The following is a 27914-nucleotide window of genomic DNA, read 5'->3' as shown; positions in this document are numbered from 1 at the left end:
CGGTGTTTGTTTCAGTGAGAAGAGCAGCATTTTGTAAACTCCTTGCTTGGGAGAATTGCGAAACACTTCAGAAAATCATTAAACCCTTGGATTTGTTCCTTTGTTGAGCAAATTGTGCATATACCTCAACCTCTGTTTTATCAGCAAGGAATAAAAATGGAACAAGGAGGCCTTACAGTGTCCAATATAAAACAAGAAGTTTGTATCTCTGTCAGGCATGCAATTTAGGAGCCTGAATTACCATCACCTGACGAGATTCCACGGCATCTTGTGGAGTCATGTTCAAAGTGAATGCTAATGAGCTGCTGTGATGAAGAGGTAATGTCTTAGTAATAGAAGATCTAGAGCAATAAACATTTGAACAACTTCTGATTTAGAGTAGTCACTAAAGGATGTTTATTACTTGTTCTTGCTTAGCCCCCTACTTGGAACTTGAGATAGGTTCTAGCAGTGCAGGACTTCCATCCCATCTCCTGGAAATGGAGAGGAGGAAAAGGTGAGATGTTGTTTGGGAAGTACCTTCAAAACATGTTCAGGGAAAGTCATCAAGTATGAAGTGCTTCAGCTAGGCATACTCAAATATTTAAGACTGTTGCTCCCTTGACTAGGAGTCAGGTTTTCAAGTTTGTAGAAAGCTTGCTGGGGTATACCCCCAGAAATCCCCTCGGAATTGAATTGAGTCACTTGAAACCAAATGTAGCTTATCATGGAGTACTGAAATGGAGGAAGCATTGAGTGTGAGTCTCTTCATGAGTTAACCACTTCAGTATAAAAATGTAGAAGAGCTGGAAGCAGGGAAAGGTGATCCAGAAAGCATACACTGGTCATTAAAGGATAGCATTGGGATAGCCATAGCCCACACAGAATCTTGTCAAGTGAGATGAAGAGTAACAAAAAGGGCTTCTAAACAGATATGAGAAAAAAATATGGATCCACTGCTGAGTGCAAGAGGAGAACCTTGGCAAAGGATGGGGAAATGACTGAAGTAAAGGCCATGCCTTCTTCATGGCCTTTACTGGTAAAACTTACTTTCAGCAATCTGAGGCCACTGTGATCAGTGATAAAGTTGGAAGCAATGAAGACTTACTCTAACTGGATGAGGATCAGAATATGGAACACTTTCATGTGGTATACCCAAGTCCACAGCAGTTGGTAGGATGTACTGATGAGCGGTGAATGAGCTGATTAATACTGATGTGAGGTCACTTTTGGGTATCTTTGAAAGGTCATGGCAATTGAGGGAGATTCCTGCAGTTGTCACCACTGTCTTCAAGAAGTGCAAGGGGGCAAATCTGGGGAATTACAGGTGATTGGCCTTTTGTCAGTCCCAGGCAAGTAATGGAACAAATAATCCTGGGAATGTTTTCCTAGCACTTAGAGGACAAGAAGGTGATTAGGAGTAGTCAACATGGTTTTATGAAGGTGAAATCATGCATGATGAACCTGATAAGAGGACTAGCCTGGTGGCTAAGGAAAGAGCAATGGAGGTGTTTATCTTGACTTTAGTAAGACTTCTGTTGCAGACTCCCATAACATCCTCCTTGACAAACTGATGAAGTGCGAATTAGACAAAAGGCTGAAAAAATGGACTGACAGGAATCCTGTGAATTTTTGCCCCTGAGGAGGAATAGTTGAGTGTATCAGTGCTGACTGTCTGGAAAGCAACTTTGCAGAAAAGGCCTTGGAGGTACTGGTGGACACCAAGCTCAGGATGAGCAGCAGTGTGCCCTTGAGGCAAAGGGCACCATTGGGTTGCTGGGTTGTATTAGGAAAGCATTAGTGGCAGTTCGGAAGGATGATCCTCTCCCTCTACTCTGGAGGGTGATACATCTGGAGTGCATTGCCCATTTCTGGGCTCCCCAGTATGAGAGAGAGAGACATGGAATTAATTCAGCAGGTCCAGCAAATGACTGTGAAATTTATTGAGGAATGGGAGTGCCTCTCTTATGAGGTGAGACTGAGAAAGCTGGTGTTCTTCTGCCTGGAGAAGAGAAGCCTCAGGGAAAATCTTATCAATGTGCATGCTCATATACTGAAATATAGAAAATTTCCTTTAAATGTAATTATTTTATGGTGAGGTTTGCCAAATACCTAGGACAAGTGACCCAGAGAGGTTGTGGACTCTCTCTCCTTGAAGAAGATGATCATACCCTGACCAGACATGTGCCTGAGCAACTTGCTCTAGTTCCTCGCTGTATTAGGAAATATCCAGTCTCATTCCAGTGTTGACTGATTTGTGATTCTCTGTTTCTGTTTGTTTGTTTGTTATTTATAAGGTTAGTTTTGGTAACCAGTGATTGTCAGATGCTACAAATTTCTGTTGGTGTCAGCCAGAATACAAGAGAAGAATCTGCATGGTAAATGTTTGGAAAGCTGGAGCATTCCTTGGGGAATCTGGGTTTTGCAAACTATGCTTTAATAGCTTTTGCTGTTTGTGTACCACCCTTATCCTGGTAGCTGTCAGTCTTGAGCCTGCCCTTCTGCAAATCTCAGCAGCAGATGTGGCCCAGCAGGTTGCCTAGCAGAGTGGCAAGCTGAAAATGGTATGAGGAACTTTTTGTGCTCAGCAGGTATGTGAGTAGTCCAACTGCACATGATGGCAGTTCTTGTCCCTACGTGATGCCACAGAACTGCTCCCTAAGGTGTGACATCCTGCTTGTCGCTTTTGAAGCTGGCAGCTTCTGAATCCTTGTCTGCATTGTGGGCAGGGTTCAGCAGAAGTGCTTTCTCCAGTTCTTTGGATTGAGCATTTATCTCAAGAGCAACTGCAGGGAGATAGGAATCTGTTCATTGAGAAACTTGAGAGTTAATCTGGTGTCCAGTGCTGTGTGCCTGTTCAGACTTGTGTGTATACAGAGACTTTTTCAGCCTTATGCCAGACAAATCCGTGCAGGATGGGATTACAGGTGTTTTCTGCTAAGGAATGTGTGCATTTGCAAGACTTTTCCTTACAAGATCACTTCCCTTGTGATTGCAATGTTTGTCTTCAACCCTTTCTGAAAATGCTGCTTGCAAAGGCAGCCTATAAAGTACAGCAGAGACAATCAATACTGTCCCACTCGTGTCAGACCTCTTTGGAAATGCTGAGACTGAGACTTCTTTTTGTTCTGTTACCTAGCAGGTGTGTCAGCATCCCTGAAAAAGTTACTATTGGCATGCTGTCTGCAAGGATGGACTCTGAGGGCTGGGAATGTGTTCACGATAATTGAATAGAAGAAAAATCACAACATTAGACCAAGATTTTATGGTTGAAACCATGTATGCCTGTACTGCTACAGACTGGTTTTTTTTTTGTGACAGACAAGTAAATTAAACCTGAATTTTTACAGGAAGTTTTCATATTATAGGTTGCACTGAAATAGTGGGTATTCATTTGTGGGTGCACTTTTGAGATATGTTCTGAATGCTGGGTTATTTTCTCTTTCTTCAGTAGCACTGCTGTCATTTTTTCATCTCTAGTTATGCAGCAAACTAGATTGGAAATTTCACCCAACTGAGATGTGGGGATTTCTCCTCATTCCTTTGAGTTTTGGTGTTGTTTTTTCTTCTCTCCTGTAGATCAATTTCCTGATAAGTGTAATTGCAGCTATATTAGCATTCATCTACTTCAAGTATATTGGTCATTATATTATTTTCTTAAAATAAAATTGTGAAATAAGAATATTATGGTTATCTGGGTCATCAGTATTCCACTAAAGCCAAAGTAGCTGAGGTTTAGAGTAGCCTCTGCTGCTGAGGTTAAATCATTGTCACTGGAAAGAGACATAGGTGGCTGATATGTCTCACAGCACAGGGCTTGGTTTCCTAGCAAGTGAGGAGCCCAGACACTGCTGGGCTGCAGCTACATGGCAGGAGTTCATAAAGTCATCCATGTCCCTTGAGAGCCATACAAAATAGCTTTGTGCATGTTATGAGGAAGCTCTTTCTTGCTTCTTGACAGCAAGAAGCAAGATCATTGAGGCAAAGGGAACATGGAAGGGAATCTAATTTTGGTCAAAGTATTCTGTTCAGGGCTCTGTAGGGAAATTCTTACATTTTCTCTTTGGGAAGACTTCTTGGTTTTCAAGTGTTATTTTCAAATGCTTTCAAAATATGAAGAGAAATGTATAGACTATCAAAACAAGCACATGCTTAACTTTGACATGACTTGCTTTGCTGTACTCCCAAAAAACCCAAAGCAAAGCTTTGTTTTTGGTCTGCATATACATCTTTGAAAGAGCAAACTACAGAAGTTTCTCAAATCTGTGAAAGCTATTTCACTTTAGCTCTGTTTGGCTTTTATTTGTTCTTATGCAACTCCCACTGAGGGCAGGTCTTTGTGGGGAGATGCTGAAGTAGCAGGAGGGAGGTTATTGTTAAATGAATTTGTTCTGCAAAGTTGCCAATGCAGATGTCGGCCCACAGCCAGAGCTTGTTGAAGGCAGGTTTTCTATACTTGTGGCTGACAGAGTTGAAGCTTTTGCCTCCTGTATGTGAAGCTCACTCAGGGTATGATAACATTGAAGTTGCACCAGGTAAACTTTGCACACCTTGCTATCCACATTGCAGTTGGAGAGATTATGACAGGTTCAGGGGCTGTAGCTGTCTCAAAGCCAATCAGTGCAGAAGCTCTGAGGGGAGCAGTAGGGGCTCCTTTAAGGGACAATGGGCACCTTGCCTCACTGTCACTGGCTCTGTGCTTTTTCTTGTTACCTTCTCATAATTGAAGGCCAGCTGCCAGTAACACCATGTGGATTTGGAAACTGTCGAGCTGCACAATTCATCTTGCAATTATGCCTCCTCTGGGGTTCTGATATTTTATTGTTTAATAGCACTAAATCCTTTTTAATTAAAAAACCTTCCAGAGGTACTAGTTTCAGGCAAGAATTATGTGAACAGTAGCCACAAAAGTTGCTCCTATATGCACTGGACTGCACCAAGGCTGGCTGCAGACTTGCATCAACACAGATGTGGCTGTTGCTCAGATCTCCATGCAAAATATGTAATCTTTGAATGCTTTTGTTCCAGCTTAGAACCTGTCTCTATTTTTGAGGGGTCTGATACTTGAATTAGATTAATGCCAGTCTGTGTCTGTGTTGCTATCTTGCGATGGCACAGTAGTGAATTTTGAAGCAGCCCCTGATTGTGCTGCTTGCTGAGACTGATTTAGTTTCAGCAGCTTTGGTGTCTGTTTCTTTGGAGGAAACTAAGCCAGAAGCTGTGCCCCAGGAGTGTACTGGATTCTTTTCAGTCCTGGAGGGAGGCATAAGACCTAACAATTTGGCTGTACTACTATGTAGTCTTCCATTACAGCCATACACGGGCCTTTGGAGGACTTCTGCACTACCAAGATCTCATTAAATTGTAATGTTTCTTGTGCCAGGTAAAGGGCCAGGTGGCTTGTATGTCTTAATTGATGTTGTCCATGAGGCCTCAGTGCTTTGTAGTTCCCTGTGCTGTCTAAATCTACCTTTCTCCTAGTTTGAAATGCTTTTCTTTGTTTATCAAACAACTTCCGTTGTCATTCACCTTTGCTTGAATCACTTGTCTCCTATAATTCACTTTATTTTCTGTATTATCCTCTCTTTACTACATTATGTGTTGCAGTGGTGACACCTGCTCCTTTGTTCTCCCAGATCATCAGGTAAAGTACAGCCTGGGGACCCTTGGAAACAACATTGGTTTCCAGCCTGTGACGTGAGAGACCTGAAAGTCTCTCTGGTGGCAGACTAACCCAGCAGTAATACCAGGTGACCTCTGATGGTAACCTTGTGGCTGCCTCTGGCTGCTGGAGATGGAGTCAGTCTGATTAAATCGTGGAGATAACTGGCACCACAGCTGTACTTCACACAATAATTTTGCCCAGTCACAGAGATTGTATGAGCTGAGCTTCACGTGGGGGTGTGGAAATGCAGAGCTCAGACTGGGTTGCTGCTCCAGAGTACCATCAGTTACAAGATTACATCGAGGTCAGATCTTTCTCATTTTCCCCTGCTGTAACCTGCATTTGAGACCCTCTTCCAGCACTCCCCATTTTCTCTCTGGTGGCAGAACTTCTTTTCCTGATGTGTCTTTAGGTGGGGGCTCTGCATGAGGCTTTGGGTGGAAGTGGGGTGTTACCTTGGAACTCTGAAGTACCAGAGGTTAGCAGTTTAACCATGAGGATTTTATGATTGTTTAAAGAAATTTCCCTAGGGTTATGAGATGTAGACTAACCTTATTCTGGTGCAGCAGAGATCATGGAAATTGTCTGCACAGTCCCCACCCAGCATTAGTGTCTAAGTTAGTCCTGGCTGTTGCTTAAATCATGAATTACTACCTTCCTTCTTGTGTGGTGCCTTTCTTTTCCCAAGAGTGTAATTGAACTTCCACGATTACACAATTGTAATGGTATCACATACCGCAATATTGAAGATTCCATTCCCTGGTACACAAGCAGGAAAGCCAAAAGTGGTGAAATGAATTCATCTGATCCCAAACTAAATCTATCTGTGATTGGGAGAAGAGGGGCTGAGAAAGGGAACAGAACTTTGTTATGTTTGTCAAGGTGTTGCCACAAGTGTTTTGTGTCTGTGGCATGCTGTACCGTGACACAGGTGAGAATCACACCTTCTGCCTCAGCAGGATTTTGTGTCATTGCTCCTGGGGTGCCTGGACCATTGGAGAAGCTTCTGCAGCTAATCTTTTCTTAAATGTGATTTAGTACCCTTCTCAGCCCCTTGCTATCAAATATGGTCATTCAGGGCTGGTGTTCCAGCATCTGCACTCCTGAGACATCTGCTGCGCTGCAGGATTAAGTCCAATGGTCCTGGTCCTCTTCCCTTTCCCTGAGTTCCATTTGCACACTTTTCTAACTCAGAGGGGGAGGGAGTTTGAAGACAGAGTGCCATAGTGCCAGAAAGAAGCAAAAACATAAAAGAAATATGTTTGATTTTGTTTGTGAAACCTCCTATGGATAGCAGAGCTGTGGCGGTGAATCTCTGGTGTTACCTGTGCAAAGCAAACCAAAGAAATTCTGCTGTTTTCTAGAGGGCTCTGTGGAAAACCCTACAGGTGAGGAAGCAGGCATTTATGTGAGAGTTTTCCTTCAGACAATTTTTGAAGTTATGTGCATGGCAGGAACATTTGGTTCAAGGGACCAAGTTAAACCTTGTCTGGTTTCATCTCTCTCACTTTTTGTTTAATCACCCAGCTTCGCAGTTTGAGATGGTCTTTTAAATCCGAGACAGCAGATGTCTTCGTGGGTTTATAGTACCTGCTTGTCTTTTTGCATGCAAGAAAATAAATTTCACTTCAAATATTGGATACTCTGAAGATGATTAGACATTTATTAAATTTCTTCCTTTCCTTGCTTTAATAAAACCAAGCTTCCAGAAAGTTCCCATAATGCTGAAAAAGGTGTGACCTTTTTTCAGTGAAAAATGTTTCTTTGCATTTGCTAACCTGTAAGCACTTCAAAATTTATATTTCCTTTGACCAGAAGCTGTCTCAAGCTAATTGGCAATTTCAGTTTGCTTAAAGTAATGATGAAAAAAACCCTTAGTCTTCCAAGTTCACCTCTGCCTGTGTTTGTCAGTCTCCATCTGGTAGTATACCAGAGAACTCTCAAACATATGTTGCTCATCTCAAGGGTAGATATAGGGGCTGTTTGCAGAAATAATTTTTAAAATCATTAACAGATAGATGGTATTAACATCCATTTATTTTGGGCCACGAGGCAATGTCATTCTCTGTTTTATCAATTTTGCTTAAGTAAAAGAAACAGCTTTTTAAAGAAACTGCTGCTTAACTTCAGATTAAGGTACATATAATAGAGCAGCGACATATGACCTTCCAGCTGGGCTGAGATGTGACTTTCTATGGGGACAGAAAGTCACATCTTTCTGTAGATGTAGATTCCCCTCCTCAGCAGGAGGGGAATCTACTCTGATTCCCCTCCTGCTGCAACCAAAATACATCAGATGTGTTATAGAACAGGAAACTTTGCGCATAGCCACACATTGAAATGCACATATTGTGTGATGGAAAGATGATGTTTGTATGTCAGGTATAGATCTGGTCACCTGAGACCTTCTCGGAAGAATTATGTTGATTTGCACTGCTGGAGGAGCCTGCTGTAGGATATCAGCTTGCTGTGTCTCTGGGAGTTGGAGCAGTTGGCAGGACTGTATGTTTTCCAGAAATTTTTTAGTTATAACTGTATCACGTTTTCCCTTGAAATGCACTGTCAAGGATGTCAAGGCACACCTCAGAAAACACATAGCTGAGCTTAATTTTGTGAGTGCTTGCAACATTGCCTAGAGCTGATCCGGCCATGAATAGTGCCTTTCAGTGAGAAGTGAACACCATTAGACCCAGCTGCAAGGAAGAGCTGGACTGCCTCTGCCTTGCCCATGCTAGTCTAGCAGGTAGTTAAATATACTTGATATGTTTGATATCTTAGACTTCATCTGTGCTCTCATTACATACTTGCATAACTGAAGTTTTTATCTACTTGCTTTTATTTGTTTTCTGTGTGCTCTTAAACAGAGGGACCTCAAACCTTTCTTCAGGTTACTTATGCCTAAGAACTTGCAGATTTTAATTGCTGTGGATGAGCAAAGTGAACTAATTAAGGGTCTGAATAAGCAGTAGTGTTTGTGTGTGCTACATAATTAAATGCCTTGCTGAAAACAGATTGTTGACTTTCAGCTTACTTAAATGTTACTCATTAGTAAAATACTGATTTGTTTTGGTTTTTTTTTCCCCCAAGTCCCAGAAGATGTGCTAAGATATGAATACTTGATTTTAAAACTGCATAGGTGGAGAGGAACTTGCCCACATGGCTCACTTCTTCCTCCCCTTTTCAGGAATTCCTGGCACTTCACCTTGGGTGGTAGGAAAGACTCCTCTCACATCCAGCCTATGTGTATCCTCTCACAGAACAGATGTGCTTCTGATGTGGTAGTGGTCTTAAAGGTTATTTCTTTTCCCAATATCCGTAGTTAAATTTTGGTGAAGATACAGCTCAATCTATGTATATGCAATGTGTGTGTATATATATATATCAGTAAATGCTTTATGTAAAGGCAGCTGAGTCTTCGCCCCTTTTAAGTTAGTAGCTCTGTGATTGAAATTTTTATAATACTTTCATTTGACAGGGTAGTGTTGCAAAAAATGTGGACTGACTTAAAAGGTGTCTGAATGCAAGTCTAATTATAGAACATCCTCCCCTTTCATGCCATTTTGCATATGCAGCTTTAACTTAAGAATACACTAATCTTTACAAGGATCGCACTTCTTAATCATGCACACAGTTTTATTTGTTTAGCAGTATTATTCTTTTCTACTTGCATGTTTTATTGGTGACTTTCCCCTTGAGAGTTTTCTGTCATAGACTAGATTTTCCCTGAGACCTGGGTTCCTGCTATGAATGTTTAAAGTCTAATCCTCCTCAAACATGTTCCAAATGTTAACTGTTAGGATTCCCATACATCACTTTAATTTTTCTTTGTATAAGAATAAAGCTTTTCTGGGCAATGTTTATGAGAGAACTTGGGTACATGACTGGTTTGATGACAAAAATAATGCTGGTTAATGCCTGGTCAGACTCATATGATTTTCTGGTTCTCATTTACTTTTTGACAATTGGAATGAGCAGAAATGAATTAGGTAAGAAAAGGATCAAGTGCTTAATGGCATATTTCCTCTGAAGGCAAAAAACTGACTTACACACGCAAAAACTGCCTGGTAATAGTGCTGGAACTTAATGAAGCAGGGCACCAACAATTCCTTTAAACAGAATGAAAGCAGGGGTAAAATGTGGAAAACGTGTTAGTGTGACTGATGAATGACAGTGGGTCTAACTTTTTATAAATGTCAGGTATCATTGGCAGTGAATATTCAAGGGAAGGGGTTGCTCCTTGGCATTAAAAGAAAAGTTTAAGTCAAAGGGATTTTATGTCCATCCAAATACCTCTCAAGCTATGAAAATTGAATGGAAATTAAATTGGAATTGAGAACTTGGGGAAAATTGCCCATGTAAGAGTGTAAGAGATCCTGATTCTTAGATTAGGGATAGGTCCCAGCTTTGGGTTGAAGGGTAAGAATCATTGAGATTGGTGTAAAGATTGACTTTGTGAAGGAAAGGTAAATCCAGATATACCTGCAGCTTTGGTGGCCTCCAGACACTATTGACAGAAAATATGGTGGTTTCCATAATAAAATTGCTTGGTCCTTTCTTTTTCTTTTTCCATTATTTGTAAGAGCTTGTATTTAGTATCTTACAGATTTGTAGCACTTGGCATGATGAGATTCAACAAATCAGAACTCTGTTTTAAGGAGGATGTTTTCCAAGAACATTTTGTCAAAATCTTACTCTGTATTTCAGCATGTGGATGAGAAAGAGGAGTGTGGCTCCTGTGATACTGGTGATATGTCTCTTGCTGCTCGTGGGGGTGAATTCCTTATGTGTGATTGTTTGCAACTACAGTCTCCAGAGGCAATGTCCCTGTGGAGTAGTGTTCCTTTCTCTTGAAATGTGTGACTGTTGAGGTCAGATGTGCTTTTGGTGCACGGGCTGAGCAGGGCTTCTTATGGCCTTGTTGGCTGCAGTAGGTCCAGATCTGAGAGCAGATGTTCCTTGTTGATTTTGCCCCTGTTCAGTGCTTGGATGGAGCAGGAGGAGCTTGGAGTATGAGGAGGAAGGCTGAGGAATAGACTGGTGAGAAAGGAGATGTGAGAGGCTGGAGTTAGGTTGCAGTTTTAATTATGGTGGCTTTGGAAAATGGCAGTGAAGGAGCACAGTAGGAGATGGTGGCTTTGGAAAATGGCAAATGGTAGAAGCTGAGAGAGAAGTAGAATAGTGTGGGAGGAAAGGGAGAGGGGGCAGGAGGGCAAAGGTAGAGCAGCAGCATAGGGCTAAATATTGCAGCAACATGAAGGGTTGAAGGAATTAACCTGAAGAGGAGAACCAAGGTGAGGAATGCAGTTAGGGGAGAGAGGAATGGTGTGTCTTCAGTCTTTAAAATGGATGAGATACTCCATTTTATTTGTTCTGCTTTGAAGTGTCCACATTCTTTGTACTGTGTAGATTGTGGCTAATTCTTGTGGAATTATAGTTAGCCCTAAATGAAGTTTGATAGTTTGAGATAAACTTTATGGTCTATTTTCTGAAAGCTTCCGATTGTTTAGGATTTTTTTGGATGATCTTTTTACCTGTCTTGCGAGAGATGATAAATTTAGGATTATTTAATCAGTGGTTCTTTATACCATTGTTTTTGTGGATAATCAAATACCACTAGTTTCCATATTGCCAAGGACTGCCAGTTTGCTTGCAGCATCTGGCATTTGTTTTAGCCTCCATGTTCTGGAGCTTTTTGTTTTGTGCTGAAGCTGCATCAACCAACCAGTGTTTATTTGCATGTGTGCATCCCTCTCCCTCCTGGCTGTGCATATTGAACGTACTAGTTACCTGTTGTATTTTCTCAAAGTTGTTTTTAGCTCAGCAAGTATTGTGCTAATGATTTGTCTAGTTTTTTCCTTTCTTTTTAGCTTGGGGGTTATTTTGCCTGTTTTTATAAGGCCTTGGAATATGGGTGTAGTAAAACAGATCCCTTTCTCTGCCCTGGAAACAACTTTAGTTGTGTGATTTGCAGCCTTTCAAGAGGACTTTTCACTGCAGAATTTTATTTTTTTTTTTTGCATCATTTTAATATCCTCTAATAGGATGGCTTCTATTAATTACATTAACTGATCCAGTAACTTAAAAACACAAAACCTCTTAACAGCATTTTTACAAGTTTGTTTTGCATTAAACTTCCAATCACATTTGTTGTTGCAATGCACTTTCATTTATTCTGAACAAAACTTCTAATGGTATTTTTTGGTATCTTACCAAATGTTGACAAAGCTGTTCCATTATCATAAATACTTGTTTTTCATAAGCTGCCTTATTTTATTGCATTAATTCACATATCTTTTATAGTTCATAAACATTCTTTATTAAACCTGATGCCCTCATGCATGCGTGCACTTCTATGATTTTATTTAAAGTTTATTTCAAAAAGTTATGTTAGGTGTCAGTGTTGTCTAGCATAGTTAATGGCAGCCTTTTCTTGATACAAGTTCCTCAAATTAAATGCTTGGAGGGTACAGAACCTTTTAGGGTAATGCTCTGTTAAAAACAATATTCTTTTCCAGAAAGCTAGTTTAATTTTTGAGATACTTGCTCGTATCCAGTGATGTATACATTTGTGATTTAAGGAATACTTTGTGATTTGGTATGGTCTTCTTTGCTTCCATAACCTTTATTGGCCACCATTATGCAAGTAGTTTTTAATTATGAAACTATGTTCTGTGATTGTTTTCTTTTTCACAGATCTTATGCCTTCAGTATGAAGAATGGATTTGCATGTGAAATGCAGTAAAGGGGGCTCTTATCTGCAGGATCATTGCCTCATTAACTGAGACAGTTGTGTTGAGTGAGGCAAAATATTGCAGAGCTGGCAAGGGTGATCTCTGCACTAAGAACAGAATATGCCCATGCAGAACAAATTTTGTGGCCGCATAATTTTCTTTTTTTATAAATGTGACTTTATTATGTTACCAAAATATTTTTTTATCATCTCTTTATGCCTATGAGCTAATAGCCTTTAGTGTTCATTGGGGAGCTGAATGGTTGGTGGTCTTTGAATGGACCACACAAATAAGAAAATGCAGTATTTGGTATAGACTTGATTCAGTCTGCTTAAATATGGCTTGCATCTCACAGCAGTATGAGTGAGTAATTTCACCTTAAATTATCTCCCTCTGTTCTTTGTCCTGAATAAAACCGTGGATTCAGCTGGGAAAAAAAATGTATGACTGTGTATGTAGAAACAATGTTATTGAGTGGTGCTAGAACTCATCTAAGTAGCTTTAACTTAACACTTCCTAATTCTTGAATCTTTAGTGCTGTTGTGTTAATGTAATTTCAAAAGGAATGTTTTTAAGTAAGAATTTATATGCAGGCAGTATTCCTTGTGTGATGCCAAACATCATGTCCATCTACAGTTCTGTGACTTTGTGCTTTTGCTAGCACAGCAGAGGATTCTGGCACTGAGAATTTCCAGGACATGCAGGGGTGTCTGTGCAGCCTGCAGTGTGGCCTATACTGGGTTGGCTCTTCCCTTGCACCATGTAAAGGTTCTGTTAGGTCTGCAAGAGGGTCATGTCAGGTGGTCACTTCATATTCTTGCTGCAGGAAGAGAATAATTTTCAGATGGCTTGGGTGAGAGGTGGCGAAACAGATTCAGAAATCCCTATTGTGAATGTTCCTAGCTTGAAAGATCCAAGAATCCCTCCAGCCTTTTCCAATAAAAAAAAAAAAAAGCCAAAACACTGCAAGGAAGAAGAGTAACAAGAGGAAAAAGAGAAGTAAATGCATTCACACTCCTACCAAGAGACAGACGTGAGCTTGCACCCACCTAACAGCCACCCCATGCTGCAAGGGAACATGCAAGTAAGCAAGCACAGGCTTGGTTTTTTTCTTGTTGTTTTTACAAGAGCAAAGGAGTTGAGATGACTAATCCATTATAAGGGAGGAGAAATTGTGAGAAAGAATACTAAATAAAGTACCTGTGGTTAAACTGCCTGTTGAGGTAATATAATTTCAGATGATGTGGTGGTAAGCCCAGCACAAAGGAGCGCTTTGATAAATGTGATTCTTGGACAGTGGTGCAGACTGGGGCTCTTCAACCTCCCAGAGGCTTCAGGATCAGGCTGTTCCCTTATGTCATGTTTTTAGCTGCATGCTCCTAGGCATGAGTCCTGGGATTAGGATGTCTTTGCAGAAAGCAGCACGAGGGCTGGGGCCGAGTGACACATTTAGCAGCAGCTTTTACAGCCAAGAGTGATTCCTTTCAGGAGAGCATTGCCCAAGTCACAGCAAGTGATAGCTGAACAGAGCTGCTGATGGGGGCAGAGCCTCCTAAATTCTGGGAAGTTGTTGTCCCCATCAAAGGGAAGTTTGCTCATTTCAGAAACAAGGAGTCTGTCTTGAAGGCTGTAGTGATTCTCTCACACTGCAAAGTCCCTGCTTTGTGGAGAAAATTGTTACCTTTTCCAAAACAATTTCCCTGCTGGAAGTAGAGAATGGATGTTAGCAGAGGACAAGTCTATAATACTTGACACAGAGCAGACAGACAAAACTGCAGTCTCTTGTTCTTCTCATTCTCTCATCTCTCTGCCTGAATAGAATTGATTGGCTAGGACATGCTGTAATTTATTTTTACAGTTAATAACGTTCCAGTTTATCCTGAGGGACAGTTGGGTGAGTAATGTCACACTGACCTTGATACCCTGATGTTGTAAAATGCAGATGAGGTTGGCTGTTTCAAATAGAGAAGATACTCAATTTGGTTTTATTTCTAGTAAAAGTGGGGCTAATAAGGAAAAGTTGGTGAGCCTTTTGCACCATGCTCTCCATATATAAAAGTATCCAGCTACTTCTGGGATTTGATTTGATTAACAGGTTCAGTAGGTAGATATTATTAGCTTCAATGCTAGCTCTCTACCTTTTATCAGCTTACAGAGACTGAGTTTTGGGCATCAGTCCATTGTTTTAACATGTAATTCTAATGAGGTGTGATTGACACTGTTCAAATAAACTCGTGCCATTAGGCTGCTGTTCCAAAGGTTTTGCAATTTTTTGCACTTAACTTAAAAAGTAAATAAAATCAGATTCCCTATGCACTGGGTGTGGATTTGTTTATTTGCAGAGGATGATAAGCCAATTCTAGAAAATAGTGGAATAATTTGCAACATTGACTGTATGGTAAGAGAAAACATAACAGGACAGGAAAAAGGTATTGCAGGATAGCAAGGAGGTAAGAACCACCTTGAACCTTTAAAAAAAATATTGTTTGTCATTCTGGTCTGTTAGAACTGCTGCTGGTCTTTGTATACTTGGTGTTTTGACTGCATTAAAGGTAAGAGACCCTGAGTCACTGCAGAATTCAGGCATGGACAAATGTGAATTGCCTCTGAGTAAGCCACCTGCGAGCAAGAAGCTGGAATTGCTCAGCAGCTGTGGGGGAAGCTGTGTGGGTGCCTTCTTTCTGTCATGGCATACAGGCCACCTCCCAGCATGTCACTGTTAGTTTGTCTCAGTGTCTATTAATAACTGATTTTCTTTTCAGCAAGGGCATCACATGAAATTTGCAGGAAATGAGGTTCCTAGTAAGCTTTGGAGCAGGCCCTCAGCAAGGACCGAATGTGTACATACACTGTCCCTGTATCTGTTTTAGAAGGTTGAAGTTCTCTGCCATCTTAAGCCATCTTAACCTGTGCAGAGAGAGTCATAGAAAGTACATGTGAAAAAATTGTTCTAAAGCATTTTTAGGTAGTTTTATTTCAAGCCACATGCTTTCCTCTGAGCAGAAAGAATGGTAAGACACTTGCAATTCTCAAGTCAAAACATTCCTGATTAAAAGCTTGTGGATTCCTTGAATTTTGTTGGACCTGCAACAAAGATGGGAATTTTGTATATGAGAAGATTTAAAGTCTCCGGAGTTTTATTGATTGTTTTGAAGAAACACCAGAGTAGAGTTGCTGGTGTTTTATTCTGTTCCTCGTGTCACTGAGACAAGATTGGGGAAGAGCATTCAGCTTAGGTGAATCTCTTCTGAGCTGCTGGACATTAACAAACAGCCTTTTTTCTGTTTGGGCAGTAGCAGGTGGCTGCCTGTGAGCCTGTTGCCCACAGGAGGAGTGGATGGAGCCTGTTTGCCTTCTGCTTCTGGGAAATGGAGGAAGTGGGAATGACTGTGGGCTGATGCAATTTGGGAGGGTTCTGTTTCAGAGGCACACCTTTCTGTGGGCATGCTGAGTGAAGTCTGGGCTCTGGGCAGCTTCTCTGACCCATCACAGGCGCTCGAAGGTGGCCGCACCCTGGGCTGTGTTTGCCTGGAGACCCTGCGTGGTGCTGGTGCTGGATGGGCCAAGCTGCAAGGCATGCAGGGCCTCATGGGTGTGGTGTTTATTAATTTCTGAGCCCTTCTCAGCTCCACAGAGTGGTGCTGTGTGGGTAATGGGGAGTCTGACACATTACCGAGAGCGTTCCATTTCCACAACAGTGAGACTTGTTTGCACATTTCTGAGAGTCACTGGCTGCCTGCAGTGCATCAGCCCTGTGTTATTCTCATGTCCTGCATTCTGCACTCCCCCAGCTCTTTTGTGAGCATTGTCCCGTCTATCAGCTAGCATCTCAATGGTGCCTCAAAGTGGAAATTTTTATAACATTATAAATGCTCTTTAAAACATTAAAGCAAACATTAAACCATTCTTTTTTGTAACACTTTGCTGTCTCATAAGCATTCTGGTTAATAAATTATTCTGTAGACCAGGTGTTTAGGCTGTCACTTTGTGATGTGCAGTCTCATCTATTTGGGATTTGTTTGATTTATTCTTTTACATTTTAAGGCTTTTCCTGGGTACAGATAGCCCAGCTGGTCTTCAGTTGCCTCGGAGTCCTGCACTGGTCACCCCTGTTTTGGCAGTCAGTGAGTCTATGGCAACCTGACGCAGCTGGCATGTCACTGCCCAGAAGTCTGTGAGAGCCATCCAGTTTGAGAGTTTGTGGCCCCTAGGTGTGGCAGGAATGTTTCTGTCCAGTGTAATAGCTTTACATTATTTTTTCTTCATATCTAAATGAATTGCCTTGTCTTTCTGTGTGATAGCAAATTGCGTGTTTCATTTACAGTAAACCTTTCAATTTGCTAATATTTGCCAGCCTTCAGGATACACCAGATTTTCCTCTTCATTATTTAAAAAGTGTTATCAATAAAAAGAAAATTAAAGTGTGTCATGATGATTGGGAGAGAAAATAACTATATTGAAGCTAAGAATCCATTCCAATTAGACCTTTTCACTAAGAAATACTGGCAGGGGGGGACATTCACAAAGAGTTTTAGAAAATGTGAAATAATGTTGGGGTTTGGGGTTTTTTGCTTGCTTGTTTTTAATTAATTCTCCTTTAACATGGTGGGGTTTTTTTCTAGGAATATAGTAAAATTTCTTGTTTTCTGGGATTATTCCTCATAATAATTTTGTCTTGTAATGCTTGATTATAGCTCATCTAATGGTAGTCAGACAAAATTTCCTAGTCCTATGGTCCTCTGGACTTAAACCTCCTGGATTTCACAAACATTGGCTCCAAATATACAATATTTACTGATTCCAAGGGCTGCTTTTGCACAGGTGTTTTGAATGGCTTCCTTCAAGTTGCTGACCGCTAATCCTAAGGGGGTTGGATGAGAGGGGGAATCATGTGTGAGTTCCTTAATATATTCATAGAATGGTTGGGTTGGGAGAGACCTGAAAGATCATCTAGTTCCAACCACCATGCCCTGGACTGGGATGTCTTCCACTAGGCCAGGTTGCTCCAAGTCCCATCCAGCCTGGTCTTGAACTCTTCCAGGGATGTGGCATTCTCGGCCTCTCAGCATAAACTGTTGGAGGGACTCGCCACCTTTTTGGTAAAGAATTTCTTCCTAATATCTAATCTAAATTTAGATAATCTAGATTTAGATAAAATCTTGAGCTTTCTTGTACCCCCTTCAGGAAGTGGAAGGCTGCTGTAAGGTTTCCCTGGAGCCTTTTCTTCTCCAGGCTGAAGCAAAAAAGCCGTTGAGTACCACACAGCCCTCTGCATGTCCTTTGCAGCCAGGTCTCCCCTGTCCTTCCTGAGAGGACCTGTGTTTTCCCTAGTCTTTCTTCTATTCCTGATGCTCCTAAATGAGCATTTTTATTACCCTTGAGCAACATCACAGCCGTGTGCTGACCTAAAGAAGTGGTTGGCACTGGCAGTAGATAATGAGAGCAGGTGCAGTTAGTGGCTGTGAATGTGTTGCAGAAGCTGTACCTAATTTCTCCTGTTTTCACAAGAAAAGATACCCTTAATAGTAAGAAAAAACCTCCACAAGCATAGCTTAATTTTTATATCACCTTTATATTACCTCTTATTGGTATATTCAGTATAGCAATTACAAAACCAAATAGACTATGCCTACCACAACCATTATCAGCTACCATTTAGAATACTAATTTAAAATGGCTTATTAGAATATTAATATCTATATTTTTTTAAACATTTATTACATATAGTACCTGCTAGTTGTCTGCTGCTGACAATTATCAAACAGATTACCAGTTGTCAGCCTACATGCAAACAACCTACTGGGTTGTTATAATTTCAAATAGATTTTAAAGTTTTCCCATTGAACAGAAATGCCAAATTCTAATGATTCTAGTTTGCAGTAATGAGGGAGCTGACAACAGGATGAGGTTGCAGCAGGCAAGGCTGGGTTTGAGCAAAAATTGTAATTGGAATTATTACATCAAATATAGAACTGAATCCTCCTAACTCATCTTATTATGCCCCAGGATATTGTAAGAGCATTTTTCCAAACATTGTCTGGGTAGAGGCTAACCGTGACTGAGGGATTGACCCAGCATTCCTTTTGAGGAGTAGCTTCGTTATACAGAATAGGTTGGTTTACTGGGTCAAAAATGTGATTAGTGAGAAATTTGCAAAGCAGCTCATACAAGGACACTTCCAGTTGCTTATGTGTAGAGCTGTCTAAGTTGTTAGATTTCCCCAGTACTCCAGATACTAGAGAGGGAGTTTCTTTTCATACACTATGTCTGAATGCTGCTTTCCCTTTGCACTTTTGGTGCTTCCATCTGACAAAATTTTATTAGGAGCCAGTGCAATTTACTTGCTTTTACAAGATCAAGCAGCTTACTGCTTGAGAAAGGTGCTTAATTTATTGCTAATTTTGTTATTGAGAGAGGTAGATGGAGGGAATAGAAAGAGTACACAGGTAGTTTAGGAAAAGATTTATTGTAGCACAGATGTTTGTGTAAGCATTTACGTTTTGGGAAGCTTGTGTTAGTGTACCTCTTGGGAGATTTCTCTGGGTGTGCATGCTTTCAGAAAGGAAAAAGCACATTTAGTCTTTTTGCAACACCTTTTCCATGTAGAATCTGTAGCTGAAGCTTAAGATTCCTAGAATTTGTATGTTTCAGAATCTAATATTTTAGTGATCTGGAATTTATGCATACTGTAAAATCCACACAAAGATGGCAGCAGTTATTTCAGTCTCTTGTTACCATGGAATGGTCCTGGAACATGTCCTGGTGCCACCTGATACCTTGGCAGCTGCTCTGGGGCCCTGAGGACAAGCAGCAGTGTGTTGGGGGCAGGCAGGGTGTGGGTGCAGCACTTCCCCTGCCATGCTGCAGCTTCCCCCTCCAGCCAGGAGAGCGGTGGGTGAGCAAGGAGGGCTGCATGGAGGTGCTGTGTGAGCCTTGCCCCTCAGTCCAGTGGGCTCTGTCCCCGCTGACCCTGTGGCTGGCTTTGCTCCTGCAGTGCTGCACGGGCAGGTGTACCGCTTCTGCACCTCAGAGGGGACCTGGCTGCTCAAGGAGAATTCAACCCTGCCCTGGAGGAACCTGTCTGAGTGTGAGCCCTCTGACCAGGTAAGAGTTTTTCCCTTTACACCCCCCCGCCCCCCACCTTGCTGCTGTTGTTTAGGACAAAGCAGGAGAGAGGAAAAAAATAGCTGTTGATGCCCGCTGGTTTTTCTCCTGTCAGAGTAATCTTGACTGACTCACCTCAGTGAGCCTAATGCTGAGGGACATCAGGTCTCTCCCCTTTAACAAAGGGAACATGAAGGGCAGATGAGAGCACTTTCAAATGTGCGTGAGAGCCAAGAGAAGTGACTCGGGTCATCCCAGCTGTGGTGCAAGTTGAGCAAGGAGCTCAACTGCAGGAGTGACCTACTGTTATTCCTTTGCCTTTTTTCCATTGTCACGTCATTGTAATGTGACCATTTGTTCTGTCTATCTTGTTAGCAGCTATTAAGGTGATTAAGATGAACTGAACTGAAGGATATTTGCTTTTTCACCTTTGGGCATGGGGCAATACCTGCCTTTCTTTGTTAAAGGTTTTTTTGTCTTTATACCTTCATTTTCTGTGGGCGATGGAATTAGGCTTGTCAGTGTTATTTTCTTGCCCTCATGCTTTTTACTCTGCAGGGAGCTGAGATGCCTGGCACTAAATGAAGGAGAGCACAGGGATTTTCAGAGGATTTTTGACAGCCATTGGCGTCAGCCAGTGTGCTGTGTGCGTTCCCATGACACGTGATACCACTACTACTGTGAACCTCCCAGGGCGATGCTTTTCCTCACAGAAATTGAGTGCACTCTCTCTAGCCTGGAGTACTGGGAGCCCGTGCGTTACCTAGTCAAAACAGTTCAAGTTTATGAAAGTCCCAAGAGCTGCAGGATCTATACCCTCTGTGGTTTCCATTGCTCAGTGTCTCATTCTTCAGAATGAATAAATGGCTACAGACTAGGAGGAGATTGGAAAAGAGAGAGTTTCTCTTCTCCAAATATGTGAATTTTAACCTTTTCCTTTGACTTGCAGCCTTACTCCTTGTCCCTTTTGTGTTCTGTGCTGTACCAGCAGAACAGATTTGTCTTAATACTATGTATAAGCCTGGTTGTTTCACTTTTCCTTGTTAGCCATTATGATTTCTTCCAGAGCTGTGTTGGGACATGCCAATGACTGAGATACCTAATGGTAACACTTGTTCATTTGGCACCTGCCTCCAATTTTTCATGAACTGATCTGGATTCTGAAACCCTTTGTAGGTGGTGTCACTCCCTGAAATGTGAACAGCCATGTTTGGTTTTCCAGCTAATGTATATAGAGCCCCATAGTAACTTTGGTTTATGTATCTTTGGTTTATGTATCTTGTGGGAACAAGTTGTTTTTATGAGTTTGTCATGTGTTACATTACAAATGTAGCTAAAACAAATTCCCAAGTGTTAGTGAATCTTTATAAATTTTGGTGTTTGATGTAATTTTCATCTATATACGTGTTTTAAATTGTTAGGTTTCAGTTGTTTGCTTAAGCTTTGATACTGAAGAGGTTTTTTCTTTTCAAAAGGCAGCTTTCATAGCATTTGCTTTAAAGCATTAAGCTAGCAAGTCTGAGGTACAGCTTTAAATTCTCCTGGCTGTGCAAAATATATCTGAATAACTGTACCTAATTTATGAAGTACAAGGAATGTATTCCTTTGTACAGCACAGGTCTCAGGAGTCAATTGCAGAGTTAGCAGCTTGAAGAAGGGAAATAAAATCCCTGACTCTATTTAGACAAAGATAAGTGCTTAGAGATGAACTAGAACTGTGAATATGAATGTGCCTTGGAGGCTGAGCAATAAGACTGTGTTAAAATTCAGAGCTGCCTGTACCTTTTCAAGTAATTCTCTCCTCTATAAGGATTTTGGCCGGAATTTTTAAGCAAGAGTCTCAATAATCATGTTTTCATTGAATCTGAAGAGAGCCCCCACTGCTCTGGTCTGCAGCAGGTTGCTCCCTCTCAAACTGTGGTAACATCCAGGTCAAGAGATGCTGTTGGGCTCTGGTTTGTTACCAGGAGGTTGCATAAGTGAGGCAGAGCACAGATTATTTGGGAGCAGAAAAGGGTTTAGCTATGTGAATTCAAGGCATACTTTGCCTCCAAGTCATCAAATAGGACGTGGCTTGTTGCACTTTGAAGTGTAGATGAAGATCCCCCTCATTATCACAGAAAGGAGACTTGCTTGAAGTGCTCAAGTCTGAAAAGGTGAGATCTTCCATTTTTACTGCAGGTCTGAGTTGTGTCTGTGCTTCCTGCCATCAGTTTTAAGACTTGCTTGTGTGGTAATTCATGTCTCTCCAACTTTATTATGAAATAATATCACATTATCTATTTTTCTAGCCAGGCTGCAAAACCCAACTATTTGAGCGAATACCTGGGAGCAGCTGAGGAATTAAGATTAAATTTTTGTTTCTTTAGAGCATATGGAAAGTGGAAGACTGATATGACATGTGCATTTAAACTTTGAAGTAGGAGAATGATTTCTGTTTATCGTTAAGTAAGCTAGAAAGTAGCTGGGAGAAAAGAACTGAAGGCCATGAACTCTCTCTTTTCCCCCTCCACTTTTTTGTTTTTCTTTTCTTCTTTATATGCTCTCAGGATGCACCAGAAGAACAGCTCCTGAATTTGTCCATCATATACACCATTGGATATGCTCTTTCCTTCTCTGCCCTTGTAATAGCAACTGCCATTCTTCTTGGATTCAGGTAACTGGCGAAGCTTTGAAGAGAGTACGCTAAAGGTTTTATGTTTTTTTATATGACAATATCAGACTTTGACAGAAACATTTGATTATTTTTTTTCCTTCCTTCCTTCCTTCCTTCCATCCCCTCATTATTTCTCTATCTTTTGTTACTTCTGTGTTCCTTCCTAAAATAATTCTTTCTCAAAATGCAAAAATTGCCAAATTTTTGCAGTTACCCATATGAATATGTAGAACAGGTACTTTTTATCAATTGGAATATTTTGTTAGGTAAGTTTTTATTTCAATGAAATTTCCATTGGAAGAGGTGGCAAAAGAGAGAGATGCAAGCATTCCTTCATGGTCTCACCTTGCAGATGAGGCACAAGTCTGAGATGGGCAAGGACATTTAGGAGAAAAATTTTCATCTTGCTTTGTTTGGAGTTACCCAGAACACAAATCTCAGTCTGGCCTATATCCCAGTCTTCACATGCAAGATGTGCAGAAATGGATTTTTTGACAAAATTTATAATTTTGGAGAACTTTCAGAAATTCTTATTTCTTTCACAATATGGAAGAGAGTCTAATGGGAAACTGGAAAATTTTTTGAAATAAATTGCTGACAGCTGGCCACAGTGGTATACGGAGTTCATCCAGATTTGCACCTACAAATTCAACAGAGCGTATAAAAATTTAGACACTCATGGTTGCCCATGCCAAACATACACTCTGTGTGTTTGGTTAGAAAACAAATAAAAGCCAAAAACCCCCACCAGACCAAAACACAGCTTTGGATTCTAATAGGGATCCTTTTTCTTTTTTCCCCTTCTGTAAATGCAAGAGATGTTTTGATTCCAGCCAGACTTTCCTTCAGTTTGGAGGTGCTGAGCACAGGAGACTGATGCAGAGATGAGATCCTGTTCTGTTGTGGGAAGGAAATCCCTCTGCCATGAAGCTGATCACTACAGCCGGGTCCCATCCCTCTGATGTCCTGATGAGGCTGCCTCCCAAACAAGTATAATGTTCCATGTCCTGGTTCTCTTATTTGAAGTCAAGTCAGGAACCTTCAGTGATCCTCTGATCCTTAAGAAGCCTCCTTCCCTGATTGAAGAATTACCATTGCCAGTTATTGGTCATTTCCTCTGGTGCCTGCACTACACTTTTAGCAAGGCAGTCCCTTTCCTTTCTTCCCTTATGTATTTAACAAGGTCAGTCATATCTTTTAACTTTGAATTTCCAAAACTAAAGTGATATAAGCCTTCTCACATTGAACCATACTTTTTTAGCAATATATTATCCCTTCTGCTCCCAGTGGAGAAGCATAGGTGGGCAATATCAAGGAAGTTTTAAAATGACTGCAGAAATCCAGAGACATGCTCCCCCTCTGTGAATGCCATGTGATAATTATGATTTGTATGTGTTGTACCTGTGCAACTTTGGGACCTTTCTGACAAAGCACCAGATGGTCTTGCAGTCTCCGAATCTCTCCCAGGATAAATGTTTTCTCCTCATTTCACCTATCAGTGGCACTCCTTGAGTATTCTTAGCAGCCCAAATGTAAAGGTCACAGAGCACAACCACGTACTTTTTGAAGGAAGGGAGAAAGGATGTTTTCTGGCAGGCAACAAAGAGCAAGTTTGTCACCAAGGACTGGTAGGAGAGAGGGAATTTTGATGTCCTGACTTTTGTGGGGTGATGCTTTAGCGTTTTTTCCTTCAACTATGAAGCAGGGACTGGAGAACTGTACACAAGTGTGTGCTTCTCATTTTGAAAGTGAGATTCTAGGGACATCAGAGATACCAAGAGTCTTGTTAAAACTGTGCAGTCAATTCATTTTGTGTTCTCCTGTCTAAGTTTTTTTACCAGGAGACAAGTTGGTCCTGGATCTCATGAAATGTGAGATCTACCCTATGTGAATTGCAGTTTCTGGGTTCTGACTGGAATCTCTGCCCATTTCCCTGAAGCTGCTCAGCCTCAACAAATGGGGATCAAAAGCTAATTCAATGACATGCAAATACTGATGGGCCTCTTAGAATTCTTAGACTACAAAATAACCTTTATATTTGTCTTTAAAGGTGATACAGCAGAGGAAACAATATCTCTCATGAGTCCTATTTTGGATCCCGAAAAAAATGGAAGGAAAGTCTGTCATTTCAGTGGTGGAAGCTGAATTAGGCCCATAACTTCATGACTGAAACAATTTGAATAACTTTTTGCCTGTAGCAAAAATACTCAGTAACTACCTGCAACCTATTTTCTTCAATTGCTTAATTTACATAACTTTTTCAATCGGATTGAAATGTGTAGCAGTTCTGAAGGGTAGCAACAAATGATTTTGAGTTTAAGGAACATAAATATTAATAATAGGTAAGTTTTGAAATAAATTGTGACTTAGAAGTGATACAAAAATTCTACCTGACCTATGACAAACAAGTTGTTCTTCAGTGCAAACCTCTAGCTTTCAGACCAAGTTAGTTTTTCTACCAAAATTTATAGAGCTGTAAAAACCAGACATATGAAGTATAAGTTCACTGGAAGTTTTGCTGGAATAATTGCTGATTACCATATGTTACATCTGTCTTTTAGCATCTTACAAATCATACCCAGTGTAACTTCCTTTTGGTAAAGGGTGTACCCTTGCAGAGCTGGGAGAAAAATGTGAATAAGGCTGGTAAAATACTGGCAGTAGTCTGCAATTGGATGCCATTTACATGACTGCAGTTTCTTTGCTATCCCTTAACGTGCCTTTTTTTTTTGACAAGTAGCAATTTTATTGTCTTTGCAGCAGGCTGCTGAAACTCAAGAGGATTTTTCCTTTGTTTTTTGTTTTCAATTCTGAATGCAGAGATGAAAAATCTGTTCCTTTTACCTCTACAGAAAGTATTTACAATTCTCCCAGAAGGCAATTTGAATGTAGATTTTTTTTCTTGCTGTCAAAGGGTGATTTGCAGGTGGATTATTTTTCATGGTGGGTTTGAGCTGCACTGCAAGCCAGTCCTGAGCTTTGCCAAGGTAAACTTGCGCAGTGACATTGGGGTCAATTCAAAGCAATTAGCTTCAGCGTTATGTGGAACTTGACTTTTTCAGTCCTTTCAGATAAGGCTTCTGAAAATGACTTTATTTTTACACTTTTTAAGATTTAGAAATTTTTTTTTTCCTAAATACACCTATCTTCTTCCTTTCCCCAAACATTATCTCTAAGGGCTAAAGTTTTGAATTGTGTGTTTTCCTTGATAGTATTTTCTTCCCAAAGACAGTTTGAAATCCCTACAGCCATTCCCAAGTTATGGGGTTTCCTCTGGTGCCTCCTGATTTCTTACAGGGCTCGTTGTTCCCTTTCTTAGTCCTGTGTCTGATGTTGCATCTTTTATGTGGGTAGTGGATCATGACTGGATTTTTCTTTTTACAGACATCTGCATTGCACGAGGAATTACATTCACCTGAACCTCTTCACCTCTTTCATCCTCCGGGCTATATCTGTTTTCATTAAAGACTCAGTGGTGAAGTGGATGTACAGCACAGCCACACAGGAGTACCAGTGGGAAGGACTTATAGCCTTCCAGGTAAGGCTGTGGTCATTCCTAGGATATTGGAGTCATCACTCTGGTGTGTCTGCATCACAGCACGTAGTTTAATTTTTTAGTTGGTGGCATTACATGTTTCTCTACCTGGGGGAAGTTAGCCCCCACAAGAGAGAGGAACAAGAAGCAGATCTTTTTGCATACATATATATGAATGCATACACCAATACCCTTATCTTCTTTCTATGCTGTAGTTTGAGGGCATTTATTCTCCTACGCCAGCACTTTTTGCGATAGAACTGGCCATCTGGTCAGTTGGTTTTCCACCAGCTAAGTTGGTTGTTCCTGGTCATCTCTATATAATCTCTTGATGGCAGGAAAAAAAGGAAGCATCTGATTAAAATGCAAATTTGAAAGCATTTAGAAAAGCTTTGGAGGAATAGGCTAATTAAATACTTCTAACTGATGAGAGAGGCTATACAACTCTTTTGTAAATAATGATGAAAGTGTGCCCTTCCCCATTTGGATTTGGAATGCAAAATGTACTTGAAACCTCAAAGAGAAGTAGCTTTATTATCTGTATAGCTCTTGTGACTTTAAAACATGGGTACAGCATTTGCTGCTGCAGTACAGGTTTGGAGTGGTAAGGGGAAACTCTCCTGCTGCATCCTTAGTGCCCATCCTTTTCTGACACTGCCTAAGGCAGAAGTGCTGAAACAATTTAGTGAATCTCATGTGATGGTTGATTTTTTTTCTCATCTGCAATTTATCAGTTACCAGAAAATAATATTGCATCTTAAATGGTTTGGAAAAGTTCATATTGGATTGTCAGTCATTTCCACTTTTTGGAACGCCTTGACTTTATGATTTTACACACAGTTTACTCAATAGTGGTTTCATCAGGTCTGATGGATATATTAATTAGGTAATCATACTTACCTAAAACCTTTCTGATCAGCTCTGTATTTTACCAGCTATGAGAGAATTTGCACTTAAATGGGGTGCAATGGGCAACATTGCTTTTCTATGAAAATATCCTTTGCTTTGGCAAATAGTCAACCTTATGCCATCTACTCTTTTCTTTTTAATAGAGAAGTTCTCAACTGCAAAATAGAGTATCCAGGAAAGTGAAAGATTCGCTGACTGTGGTTGATATAGTACCTTTCACTTGTTCTTTTCATCTTTATTCAGGCTTTTCAAAATAAAATCAATTGCTTATTGAGGGAAAAAAATACAGAATAGGAGGAGTTTTTAGGGAGTTTTTTCAAGGAGTTGTGTTGTTGAAAGCATCTGTCTGCTGTGCATAGAACCTATTCCTGGCTTCTGTCCATTCAGCAATAAAATATGTGATTAGTTTAGCAAGCTCCCTTTTTGAGGAGCAAGAGTAGTAAAGGGAACCAGTCTTTTGAGTTAGTATCCTTTTATTCAGTCCCCTGTTGGGTTACTTTGGGCTGTGATTTTTTCCATCGCAGGAATCACTCAGCTGCCGTTTGGTCTTTGTGATGATGCAGTATTGTGTGGCTGCAAACTACTACTGGCTGCTGGTGGAAGGCATGTACCTGTACACACTGCTGGTGCTCTCTGTCTTCTCTGAGCAGAGGATTTTCCGCCTCTATCTCTGCATTGGCTGGGGTGAGTTGGATTTTCCATTTGTCCTCCTGTGGCTGCACTGGCAGAGGGGATGACAGGAGGACTTGTGTGTCTGTCCTAGTGCTGCCGAGTTCAAGTCCTGCACTCTGCATTTTCTTTTTGTTCCTGATCCCTTACCTTGTTTGGGCTGGAGGGTATGGTCACAGGTCCTGGATGCTCATGGCACAGAGGCTGTGGGACACTGCAGAAACTCACCAAACCAGTGGCAAACTACTTTTCCTTCAGGACATGACCTTCCCAGGACAGATTGTGTGTGGGTGGTTCCAGCTGGATGTGGACTTTTCTAGACTGCCTTGCTTCATCTCCTGAAAGTTTTTGATTGCATTTAAAGACATGTGAACTGCTTGTGGTGTAAAAGAGCAAAGCTGCTTTGCATCTGGGTGAGGACAACAGTAGAGAAATGGTGACAGCATGGGAGGGGATGATGCAAAGGGGCAGGGGGTGTCGGGTTGGCTAATTGGGCAGAGCAGGTCAGATGGGGATTGTCTGGAAAAAAAAAGGTCAGGGGTGCATGTGCCGTGGGCATGTGTGTGTGTGAAATCAAGGATTTTGATGCCTTGAAATCAGCTGGTTCACTAAGGGTCACCTTCTGCAGAAAGGGTAAAGCATTGATTCTTTCACTATATAGTTCAC

General features: G+C 41.0%; 1 protein-coding gene across 1 annotated transcript in view; it reads left to right on the top strand.

Annotated features, from left to right (window-relative positions):
• The window catches only part of GLP1R (glucagon like peptide 1 receptor), an 85657-nt gene that overhangs the window by 32987 nt on the left and 24756 nt on the right, over window positions 1-27914 (top strand). The window contains 4 exon segments of the mRNA XM_059467656.1: window positions 19370-19479; window positions 22029-22135; window positions 25520-25673; window positions 27104-27263. Of these exon segments, the coding sequence (XP_059323639.1) occupies window positions 19370-19479; window positions 22029-22135; window positions 25520-25673; window positions 27104-27263 (531 nt within the window).

The sequence above is a fragment of the Ammospiza nelsoni genome, chromosome 3 (genome assembly GCF_027579445.1).
Source record: "Ammospiza nelsoni isolate bAmmNel1 chromosome 3, bAmmNel1.pri, whole genome shotgun sequence".
In the NCBI taxonomy this organism is placed as follows: Eukaryota; Metazoa; Chordata; class Aves; order Passeriformes; family Passerellidae; genus Ammospiza; species Ammospiza nelsoni.
This window is presented reverse-complemented; position numbering and strand designations above follow the sequence as displayed.